This window comes from Cicer arietinum, chromosome 2 (genome assembly GCF_000331145.2).
Source record: "Cicer arietinum cultivar CDC Frontier isolate Library 1 chromosome 2, Cicar.CDCFrontier_v2.0, whole genome shotgun sequence".
Taxonomy (NCBI): domain Eukaryota; kingdom Viridiplantae; phylum Streptophyta; class Magnoliopsida; order Fabales; family Fabaceae; genus Cicer; species Cicer arietinum.
In genome coordinates this window covers 39,785,631-39,798,004 of record NC_021161.2, presented here as the reverse complement: position 1 = coordinate 39,798,004, position 12,374 = coordinate 39,785,631, and the positions used below count along the sequence as shown (strand labels likewise).

At 28.8% G+C, this 12,374-nt stretch overlaps 2 protein-coding genes across 2 annotated transcripts in view; one reads left to right on the top strand and one right to left on the bottom strand.

The window, feature by feature from the left end:
- LOC101508412 (probable protein phosphatase 2C 25) overlaps positions 1-1,099 on the bottom strand; it is a 2,862-nt gene extending 1,763 nt beyond the window's left edge. Inside the window, exon 1 of the mRNA XM_004490560.4 lies at positions 501-1,099. Within this exon, the coding sequence (XP_004490617.1) occupies positions 501-977 (477 nt within the window). The 5' untranslated portion in view covers positions 978-1,099. The remainder of the gene's footprint in view (positions 1-500) is intronic.
- Positions 1,100-8,764: 7,665 nt separating this feature from the next.
- On the top strand, positions 8,765-12,109 carry LOC101508097 (small RNA-binding protein 11, chloroplastic). Its single transcript, XM_004490559.4, has 4 exons — positions 8,765-9,029; positions 11,203-11,271; positions 11,385-11,491; positions 11,572-12,109. Exons 1-4 carry the CDS (start codon positions 8,903-8,905, stop codon positions 11,707-11,709), a joined length of 441 nt encoding a protein of 146 aa, XP_004490616.1. The 5' UTR covers positions 8,765-8,902; the 3' UTR covers positions 11,710-12,109.
- The last annotated feature ends 265 nt before the right edge of the window (positions 12,110-12,374 follow it).

The window sequence follows — 12,374 nt, the reverse complement described above, 5'->3', positions numbered from 1 at the left end:
TTCCCTAATTTCTGCTTCAACTATCTACACATGTCCGATTCAACTCAGTCCTAATCACTTAAACAACTTCTTAACTTAAAAAACAATCACTCAAACACAAAATCAAAGGCTTTATTTATCTAATTACCACACAATGATGAATAAGTTGAAAACAACATAAAAACTAAACTAAAATTTTATCAACAAAAACAAAACAAATTCTAGCAACTTAAACTTTCCTTTTCCAACTGAATAATTAATAAATTAATCTCAATTGTCCATATGCAGCTATAAATTCACAACTTCACACAAAACCATACACCAAAATAAAAACTTCCAATTCTTCAAAATTTCCAAACAATTTAATCCAATCAGACCCGTATCAAATTAAGAAATAAATCTTCAAACTTTCACCAACCCCAGTTCCCAGAAACAGACCAAAATCAAAACCAAAAAACTCAATAATCTATTTTTTCAACAACAAAAAAAAAAGCAATTAAAAAAAGTTGAAATTTTCTTACCAATTTGGATTCTCCGCGTAGATTATCCCCAGCAGTATAACGATCCTCCATATACTCCCTCCTCCCTCTCTTACAATAAATAGAATAACCATCTTCTTCATTCTCCACAACATCACGCGCCACCGCAGAAGGCGTCGCCGGAACTCCAAACCCAACAGAAGAAACACACACAGGTATATCAAGCCTCGTCGGTCGCTTCCTCTTCAAAACGGTACCGTTCGGAGACGTAGAGTTGGAAGCAGAAGCAGAGGATGCGAAAACCGTCGAGGGTAATTTCGGTAACCTAAGACAAAACGGAGAAGAGGGAGAAGGAGAAGAAGGTGAAGAAGACGTGGTTGAAGAGTTACTCGGTTTAAGATGAGAGAGAGACAAAGTTAGAGTTTCTGAAGAAGTAGATATGATTGATGATTTTGAACAGAAGAGAGACGATGACGGAGAAAACACCGGCGAATTCGAAACTGCGACGGAGCAAGACATTTTTTTATTCGATTCTTCTTTATGTCTTTTTTGTTGTTGTTTTGTTTTGAGTCAATAATTTAACGTTGAATTGGTCTTGTTTGTGTTTGTGTTTTATGTTTTTGTACCGTTGGATTTGTAAGAATGGGCTATTTAAAGGAGAATGTTAATGTGCTAAATGGAGTTGGTATGGGACCCATCTTATTTGCGTGTTGTTTGTGATGCGAATTTACTACTAAACACAGCTATGGTTCTTGGTGTTTTTGTTTTTTCAAGTCAAATTTAAAACGTTCTTTGACCATGTTGCTATTGTTATGGCACGTTTTATGTGAACTCCATTTTGCCCTTCATACACTTGTTATGACACATCACCATTCTATGCGTTATTAGCTGTTTCCTTCAAGATTCATTGTATGAAATTAGGAGCATTTGATTGGTAATTTTGTTTAGGGTAATTATCATAGTTGGTCAAAATATAGTCTCTTATACATAGATAGTTAGTGTAAAGGTTTTTTATTTTATTACGGTGAATTAGTCGTAATGATTAAATTATTATAAATATTAATTTTTTTGTGAATATAAATATTAGATATTTTGACGAAAAATATTATATTTTATTTATAATTACTTTCGAAGTTGAAATTAAACTTGTTGTTAAAATAATTCAAAATCAGTAATTTGTCACTAATAATGTTTGATTAAGATTATTTTTGTTTAATAAGAAATTTGAATTTGAATTTGAGTTTAGAAATGTGATAATTAAATATACTAAATAAATTTGGTTAGGTTTGAGTGATTAATTTTTAGAATTGTGTGTGCATGGATACTCACTTTTTATAAATGAAAAAAATAATACAAATATTTTGGTATTTTGGATTTATTATTATAATACCTCTTTCCATAATCTAATTCATCTCAATATCTCTCTATTTTTTTAAGTTCTTCTTCATTTTCTTTATCTTCTAACATAAGTTTTATATGGTTTAGGGCATTGTATGCGGCCATGCGACCAAGAACCAATTCCCTACATTTTAGCATAAAAAAGGCATTAATAAAAGTGAGATTTTGAAAAAATAAAGAAAATATTTAATGGATATTGGAGAAAACAACAAATTACATTCGTCGCATGTTAATATACTACTTTAAAATGAATTTGACTTCTAGAAAGTGAAAAATTGATAAAATAAAAAAATTAATTTTTAATATTATAACTACTTATGATTGATCGGTGCACACAATATCGACCATTCATTTTAATCATCAATTATTTATATTATTTACTTTATTTTTTAAAACGAGTTGTTTATTTTAAAATAACCAATTTCATTTAAAATATACCTCAAATTACACTATATTAACAAAAAATTATAAAATTAAAACACGCAACAAATATAAATTTTAATTCATTAAAATTCTATTTGAATTGTGATACGTAATTTACTAGACATAATATTGATTAGTTGTAATCAAAATTTGAATGTTGACTCTACTTACATGTGATCACAGAAAATGAATGGGATGAATGAAAAGGAGGATAAGAATGTAATTTGGGGCGTGAATAATAATTGTGAGCGAGTTAAGTAAATGCTGGAAAAAGTTGTAAAAAAAAAAAAAAGAAAAATTGGTCTTCGGATATGTGTGAATGTATTAAAAATAAAATAAAAAATGTAGTATAGTAACGTATCGGTGTTGAAAGAGCGTTTTATGATTTGAGGTTTGACTTAAGTACTGCAAGTGCACTAATTATTCTTCTTCTTACTGATTAAGATTTGATTTATTGACATTAGTAAATTGGATTGGGCCAGCTATGTAATGTGGGGCCCAAGAAGTTATTGAGAGAGAGAGAGGGTTAGAAGTAGCAAGTTCTATGAAGCTTACCGTTGGAATCGGAAGGATAGATTCGAGCGTAACAGCAGACACGTAGTACGTTCTTTATTGTTGCCTTATTTGGCACATGACCGTTACCATCTCAATTCTCAAGTCCTAATCAACATCAACCCAACCCAAGTATTGACAGGTTAGGACCGTTTATTGGAAGAGGGAAAATATAAATTTCAAATATAATTTTTTTTGTTTTATCCTTCTATTTTAGTTGAATCGCGAAAGTAATTTTTTATTTTATTTCATTTCAGTTTTAGTCTTCTAAATTAAAATTTTGGTTTCATTGTTTTGCATTTATTTAAGTCATATCATGTCTCAATATCTCGTTGTGCAACAATTCTACTTAAAATATATGATCATAAATAGTGTGACGTGACTTTAAAAAATGCCACTTCATCAAGTTTTAGACCAAAATTATATTTAGAAGACCAAAATTGGAGAGAAATAAAATGAGAGAACTACTTTCGTGATTCAGCTAAAATAGGAGACCAAAACTGTAATTAAACCTAAAAAAATATATATAATTTTTATTTTTCAGCCTTTCTCTCTTTTCTTTTTAATTTATCTTTCATCACATTAGGAAGAATTTTATTTCGATGTCTCTTGTTTTTTTTTTTAAATAATAAATTATTAAATATAACGATGTTGATATTTGTCAGTTGATCTAAATTTTAAAAATTTAAAAATTCTTTACTCTTACATTTAAATATCAAAATATTTTGGTTAAAAATAATAAAACATCTCATATACACCAAGTGAAAAGTTAGTTGGGGTTTTAACACTTTTTTTTAATAAAAAATATTTTGGTTGAAAAATTTTCAAAAAATTTAATATTAGCTTAATCAATGGTTATTTTGATTAAAAAATATGTTTGTAAATAAAAAAAATTAGTTTATTTGACGTTAAATTTTTTTAAAAAACATAGAGTTGATCTTTAGAGCCGTGGCTTTTTACTTTTGAAAAAACAAAAATTTAATTGAAGAGATGTAACTAGAAATAGTAATTTTTAAAATAGTTTAATATTTAATTGTGGGAGTGGGGATATTTTGGCTTTTTTGTTGTGAAAAGAGATATTTAAAAGAAAATCAATTATCAATCTCATCACAATCTTGTTTTATCCATAATCAATGTATTTAAAAGAATTACAAGGGTAATGCATGATCTCCTAAACATTTATGCTAATGGTTCAAGGCAATGCATAAACATACAAAAATCATAGATTTATTTTAGCATGAATATTTAGGAAGAAGACAAAATCAGGCTTTCTAATATCTTTAGTGTTCAGTCGTGTATTGGCACAGGAAAGTATCTAAGGTCTTCCCTCCATGATTGGACCATGGTAAAAATATTCGTCTTTCATTACATCAAGAATATGGTCTGGAAAATGCATTCTAACTTGAGTAGTACAATGCTATCTCACACAGGGAGATAAGGTCTTCCCAAATATGTGGTGCAAGCTATTCCAACATATTATATTGATGGGGTAACTTGTGGAGACATTGATGAGGAGTTAAATGGAGCTAAACTACTATGAATTTAAGAAAACAAAAGACTAATAAAATACATTATTGTCCTTATTAGTTTTAAATCATTAAGAGAGGATAATTCAGTAATTGAATCACTAATGCAAGACTTACATAACTATCTTTGTCTAGGATAATTCAATAATTAGATGATTAATGCAAGACTTACATAATTATCTTTACTTAAATAATAATTGTCCTCTACTTTAAAAAAAAAAACACATGTCCAAATGAAGTGGAAGAACTCCAAAAAACCAAAACAGCAACAACAAAAAAGAAAAAAACAGTAATAACCATAACTCCATCCAAACTCCACAACTTCACCGACAATAACACTTATTTTTTTATAAATAAATAAAAAACAATAATAATTACATGTCACTTCTCAATATTAAAAAGTAACCGTAATTCGTAATGAAAATAATAAAACTACATAACTTTATTAAATAATTTATATTTTCGCACAATAAGTGAAATATTAAGTTATTAAAATAATTTAAAGTAAATTGCGATTTCAGTTAATGAAAATAGAAAAAATAATAATAATAAACAAAAGAAGTAATTATTAAAACTACAAGACATATTTTTGTTATCGATATATAAAAAATATGAGATAAATATTTGTCACCGATACATAAAAAAACATGAGCCAAATATTTATCATTGACACATAAAAAATGCAGGTGGAATATTTGTAACTAATAAATATATATAAAATAATAACGTACATATATTTGTCACTAATAAGTTTTAATAAAATACTAGACAATATTTGACATTCCAACATAAAAAACACGAGATAAATATTTTGTCATTGATAAATATTAAAAAAAAGATAAATAAATATTTATAATTGATGCATATAAAACACATGACAAATAGAAAAAATCACAGGAAAAAATATTTGTCATTGATACATAAAAAACACAGTAAAAATATTTAACGCTTATAAATATTAAACAATACGTGAAAAATATTTGTCATGAATAAATATTAAAAAACACCACAAGTACTTCCCACTAATTATTATATCAAACTTACAAGGCAAATATTTATTTGCGATTTTCAATAATATTTTTAAAAAACAAAATAAGTATATTTTCCTAAATTCTAAATATTACATTGACAATGAATAACAATCTTAAAAATGATACAAATACACGCGACATGTGCGAATGCACAAGTATTTTACTAGTTATAATAAAAATACAAAATACAAAATTCAAGTAAAAAATTTAGAATAGCTTTTAGTTTTATTTATGTTTAAGTTGAAATGTCATAGTTTATGTTTTATTTTAACTTAGTTGTATAAGCCCATTTAATGAACCTATATTTATGTTTTTAGGAGTTTTAGGTATATGAGCATTTTTTCTATAAATACTCTAGTAAGTACCTTATTTGAGAAGTTTGAAATGAATTAGAGTTTTCTCTTAATGAGAATTTTGAGTGAAATATGTCTCATGTATGAGTTTTTGGATTAGAACTTGTTTGAATCTTATCAATAGATTTCTTACCAATGTGGTGATTTTTCATTGATTTATCAATCATTCTTGATTGTAGCATCTTCTTCACCTAACTCATGTTTGTTTATTTCTTTTCCCTTTTATTTTACCATTTTGTCTCAAGAAATTACTTAGTATATCTTTCATCTCTTGTAGAATCAACTCAAATTTACATCATTTGGAATTCATAGTTTTTTACTAAGTGGTAATCTTTGTCATTAATTTCTATTTTAGTGTTGTGTTCTTGAGATATTTGAAATATTAGTTTCATTTTGTTATGTTTTGTTCAAAATTTTGCTCACTCTTGAGTTGTTTGTTGTTATAATATGTGTGAAAATGTTTATTTGGGTGATTATTTGCTTTTATTTTGGTGAAATTTTGAGTGCTTAGCTGCTGCTTTCGAGAAAAAAAATATGGATTTTGGTTTCATCATCTTCTTTACTTGCAATTGTTTGATTCAAAATTTCACTTGCAAACTTGTTTTTGATGTTATTTATTCCATACATGTTCTATTCTAAAAATTCAAAAGACTAAATGGACTAGTAAAATGAGAGGAGTTTAAATATACAGAGAAAAATATGAAAAGATACGTTCTGCGAAAAAGTGATTTTGCAAAGAAGCACTTATTGAAAAAGGAATTTGTACAAAAAATATCAAAATTTTCATAATTGGTTCACTTTGACACATCAATCATTATTGTCTTTATTAGACATTTCAAGTTTTATCTTAGTGCTTTACCTCCCATATATTGGTCACTCACATGTTTGTATCACTTAGTCATTTAGTTCTAATATTTCTTATATATTTGATAATCTATTTGAGTTTGTCTTTATTTACTTAGTTTTTCTTGTTTGTCATTTTAAATTATCTTAGTTTTGCCTGAGTTTTCCTTCTTGAAACTCTTATGTTGATAGCTTTTGTTAACTTGTTACATTCTATTTGGATTCTTTGATTTGGGTTCTTGCTTGGGTTTTTTTAAGAACTTAAAAGAGGAGTTTGAGTAAAAAAGACAAGAGTGCACATAATTGAAAAAAAGTCACCATTGATTGATATACATAAGTGATATGTCATATCATGAAGTATTAGAGATTGTATAATTGATTTGAAATATGTGAAATGTTTGTATGAAAATGGATATGTGAAAGCGACAAGAAAAGTAGAGAAACTACTCTTAAGAGAGAAAAAGAAAATCAAAGAAAAGAAAGAGAAAAAGGAAAAGTATAAGCTAACCTTGAGAGCGAAAGAGAAAGTTAAAAAAAAGGAAGAGGAACAAAATTGAGAGACATCGCAAGAAATTGACTCTAACTATATGTCTATCTTTGTTTATTCTTATGTTCAAAAACTTGAAGATATGTCTCCAAAAGAGGAATGTCCACAATTCATTGAAGTTAAAGGTGATTGGTAAAAAATTTATAAAAGGGATGCTTGCAAGGAAAATCGTAGTTTGAATCCTAGCAACATTAATTCTTCTTCTACTTTAATTATGTTTCTCTTGTGAAATTGTTTGATAAGTTTCTTCCTCCTATGTTTGCTATGTTTGTAAATCTTCATATTGAAATGTCTAATTTATGTTATTTTCATAAGCCTCGGTTGAAAATTGAAATCATGAAGTATCAAGTGTTTAATCCATACTATTCTTCTAAACTTGATTTGAGAATTATGAGTCAAAACTTGAATAATTTTCTTGATAAATGTATTGTTGTGTTTTCTAAAGTAAACTTGATTCATGACAAAAAAAAAAAAAAATTGAAAAATGTGTTGTGATTCTTAAGAAATGTTTTTTTTTTCTCTAACTTGAATATTTACTCTTTTGTTAAAAATAAAAATAGTATTTTGAGATTTTCTATGAAGACTAAATGTTTGCACATTGAACTCGTTGATATGTACTACTATACATTTTCCTTACTCTACCTATTGTTGCTATATCTTTTAAGCTTTCATATGATACTCTTAATATATTTGAGAGACTTGTCTTATTTCAAAAAGAATCATCGTTAGTTTATAATTATGAAAATATCCATGAGGCTCAACTTGCATTGGAGTCTTGGCGAAAACAAAGTACCTTATTGTTTGTAACCAATTCTTATTATAATATAAGGAAAGTAAAATTGGTTCTTAATGTCAACTTCAAAATGTATAATTTTCTCTCAACTTTTGAAACTCCTTACATTGGAAATGAATATGTTGGACTCTTAAATGCAAAAAAATGGAATTAAGTTTCACCTACTTGACATATTTGATCTTTTTTCACAGTTTCGATTTGATCTTCGTGATACAAGTTACATTTTTTTTTCTTCATGTATTTGACTTGTGTTTATATTTTTTATTTGTATTTATTATTAATTATTTTTATTATTTGTATTTGACTTGTGTTTATCTTCATGTAGGTATTGTTGGAAGATCAAAAATAATTAAGGCTTAATTGCAGTTTTGATCTCCCTGTTTTAACTGAATCGCGAAAGTAGTCCCTCCATTTTGTTTCTCCCCCAGTTTCGTTTCATCGATATAGGAGTGAAAAGAAAATTTTATTGAATGTTACACAAAATCATATTTCGCACTATTATCATATTTCACACTATTATGAGAAGAAAATCTTTAATTCTATTGAAGTTATATTTATAAACACCAAAATTTACGTTTTTCATTTTTATATTAAAAAACATTCATTCTTACCAGTAATATTTTTTCATGAGATTTTGAATTTTTAATATAAATAAATGAACATAAATATATTAAAAAATATAAAGTGAAATTAAAAAACAAATATTAATAAAGGGTATCTATGTCTCTCACTAAATATATATTTTGTTCCTGTCACTTTCTATTTATTTTCACTCCTACCAAACAACTCAAAGTATTCACTTAAGTTCCTACAATATTATTTTTTCTTAATTTCTTCTCATCCAAACATAGTGCGTGAAAGTTTTTGTTATATACATAACAAATCTTCTTGTTTTACATCCAACGATCAAAAAAGCGTTCGAAACTAAAAAAGTCTGGTTTAGTCTCTCGAGACAAGGACGAGGTTGTTTTGATTTTGATGGAGATTAACATGTTGGGGATGGCTTCCTTCCCTTGCTACACAACACCGAACCGTTCTCATCTTAATCTCAGACAATTATCTATGCGACAAGATTATCCCCTTGCAAGCAAAATCGTTGTTAAAAGTAATCTCTCATCTTTCAATTCTATTCTGCAAACTTTCTACCCTTGAAGGTCTATGCTATGCAATTTGGTTATTTGTGTAATTAATTTTTTTGTGAAATGTTTTTATTCATTTATTTGAGGTTTATGTGTATCTGAATGATTAAGTGCTTGAAACATGGATTGATTTGGCCATTTAAGGTGTATTTGGGGTACAGCAGAGAGGGTTTTAACTTTCAAATTTTCAATATATTATAATATATTTTTCTGATTGATAAAAGGATTTTAGGTTGGTTCCGATAGATTTGTGATTATTTTGCTGACTGTGGATATTAGTGACGCAAATTGATTAATTTGATTTGCTGAATGATTTTATAGCTGTGTTTAATTGTTATAAGTGTTGCATGTAATCCCTAGGGAATAGATTACAGTAGGAGTTGAATTGGTGAGTATCAAATACAACCGTAATCACATGATTTGAAGAATTGTATCATGTGATTATTGACTTTGCTTTGCTTTGCTATGTTCATTGTTTTTTCTTGCTTGCAACATTACAAGTGTTACAAAAGCATTATTCCGTGTATTTGCATTGTTAACCGGAACTCGTGTAATAGTAATCAAGTGATTGAAAAGATAGGAAAGGAGTGGTATAATCTATAGTACTGGAATTTCTATACAGTCCACTACTTTTATTGCTTACTTTTTATCTAAAAGAAAAGCAATTTTATTGTCGATTGTGTAAAAGAGTACATTGCTAGTAGCCAGATATCTCGGTACTTCTTCGCGCTATTAAGCATTAACCTGGGAAACTTTGGATGGAAGAGGGTTTTAGCTTTTAAGGTTTGAATTGTACTTTGTTTCCTGATTTGTGACACCTTTGGATTTGCAAAGTATTGTATTTGTACATTCCAGCATCGATTTATCACTTTCTTCCTCCTAGCGTCTCTATGTCGTTCTTCGTTAGTTTGTTTGTTAGGCCTATGGATTTGTACTTTGAAGCTTTATTGATCTGATTTACATTTTTCTTGCTAATTTGCATCACAAAATCCCTATCTCACACATTTTCACTTTTCCATCCTTTTAATTAATACATTGGATATACATAAGAAGCTTGCTTGCTGCCGCAGGTTGACCATCATTCGTAAGATTTTGATGGGTCTTTGACACGTGTATATAAGAGAAGAGTAAAAAATAAAAAAAGTGGGATTGAGACAGTTGTGCCAAAGAATTCATATGTATGTATTAGAGGAGAGGGAGGAATGCTCTCATGATTAAGAAGTTACAGAATCGACAATTGGTATCCCTGCAGCAGGAAAATCGGGGAGGGAAGTTATGCAACCATGGGAAAGAATAATAAAAACATAAATCGCGATTAATAGCGGCTATAGTGTTATAGCATAGCTGAATTTGATCAAACTGCTATTGCTCTGCAATACGCTATTCAGTACAAAGTGTTGTCAAATAACGACTTTAAGAGTGCTATAATACTATAGCATAGAGGAATTTGAACAGATAATTATTTTCCGTGATCCACAATTGACAACACTAGCAATTAGTATTCTATTGCTGCATTTCTGCACTATCATTTACTTAAAACTGTGTTTTATAACTAGAATTTCGTCTTGGCTTGTATAGGAGGCTTCCTTCTTGGATACCATTTCAAAGTAGTATTAGTTCCTGTAAAATATTAGCAGGTAGCAAGATGACTATTTTGAAATTTCATAGTTAATATAATTTATATATACATAAAATCTTAACAACTAGTGGTGACTGGCAGTGAAAAATGACAGCAGGTTTGAGAAATAGTGAGAGAGGAGAAACCCAAACATTTTCTGCATTGCAAAATTCTTAAAATACCCCAAGCAAAAAGCTCTCACCTTAAAGACAATTGTAAAATGATCATTAACTTCACATTAATTAATGTTAATTTTCCCTTTCCGCTTTTAAAAAAAAAAACTTTTCCCTGATTATAATATCTACTCATCATGCAGACTGCAGTTAAATCAACATTTTCATCTACAATTTTTGAGTGGAGAATTTTCTTTAATTATGTAGTTCTTCAATTTGATCTGCGTCTTTCATTTCCTATTAATATTCTCTCCCGATGTCTGCATGCTATGGAGTATGGAGCATATTATTTTTTTCTTTTATTTACAATGTTTTTATGAAGTTCTACTTGCTCTTATTTGGAAACAGATTTACCTTATTCTACTGCTGAGACTACTTTACAGAATAAATTTTCAAATTTCGGCAAAATAGCTGAAGGTAAGTGCATGAATTTTCTCATATTTCGTAATAATATCGGGCTTAAATAATGTACATAACTGATTTTAGTACTTTGACTCACACCCGTGTCATTTATTTTGTGCGCGCTGCAGTACAAATGGTTAAAGACGTGATCACGAAAAGATCAAAGGGACTTGCTTTTATTCAATACACAAGTCAAGATGATGCCATGCTTGCACTTGAAACCATGGATCAAAAGGTTCAGATTTTAATCGTATTTCGATTATCAAGTCTGACAAGTGAATGTTCTTGTTTTATATTTTTATCCGTTGTCTACAGGATTTTTGCGGCCGGATGATCTCTGTTGAACTTGCAAAACTTAGGTGGGATATTGGTGGGCCCCCAAGGGCCACGGGGCCGCCAAAGAAGTGGAATTTGCCAGAAGAGCAAGTAGATGAGGTTGATTGCTGGTACTGATCACATATCAAATGAATAATGCTGTTAAAGCGACAATGATGGAACAAGTATCAATGGAACATTAGGTTTTAGAGTGTGTTTGAAACTGCGGTGATAGTTTCATCTGTGTGCGATGTGTTTGAAGCTATAACTTGGAGCTTCAGATTTGATTTGCGGTGGATTACCTTAAACGTTGAAGCAAACACATTCTTAGTAATATTGATGCAATACAATAAAAGGTCTTTTCTTAATCAATTCTTGAGGGACTGAAGTTTGATCAATCTCTGAAGCTCCTGCAATAGCAAATTTAACTGTACATATAAGATATTACTGATTTAGATTTAGTATTTTTGAGTTGCTACTACACATTTGAATTAAATTTTCTATGTCACAAATTTATATATGCTACTTTTCAAGCTCATGTGATGCTTATTCTGTTCAAATTTTCTGTTTAACAAAATAACAAATAGCTTTCAAGGAAAGTTTTTTTCTGTTCTTTTCAAATGACCATAATATAACTCAGATTTGTTGGAGGAATCCAACATTCACACCAGTCAAGCAATTCTCATAGACATTTAATATTAACTAACACAGAATAAAATGGATAGATCTTGTCATCTAGAACCTGGTAGAATGGTAAACATGACAATGAACGGTCCTCTTTTCATAATAATAATACACTCTTT

Excerpts from the sequence above, each read along its gene's own strand:
- LOC101508097 (XM_004490559.4), top strand. The coding sequence starts at position 8,903 with ATGGAGATTAACATGTTGGGGATGGCTTCCTTCCCTTGCTACACAACA. Across the intron at positions 9,030-11,202 it reads AAGCAAAATCGTTGTTAAAA|ATTTACCTTATTCTACTGCT; the intron begins GTAATCTCTCAT and ends ATTTGGAAACAG. Across the intron at positions 11,492-11,571 it reads TTGAAACCATGGATCAAAAG|GATTTTTGCGGCCGGATGAT; the intron begins GTTCAGATTTTA and ends CGTTGTCTACAG.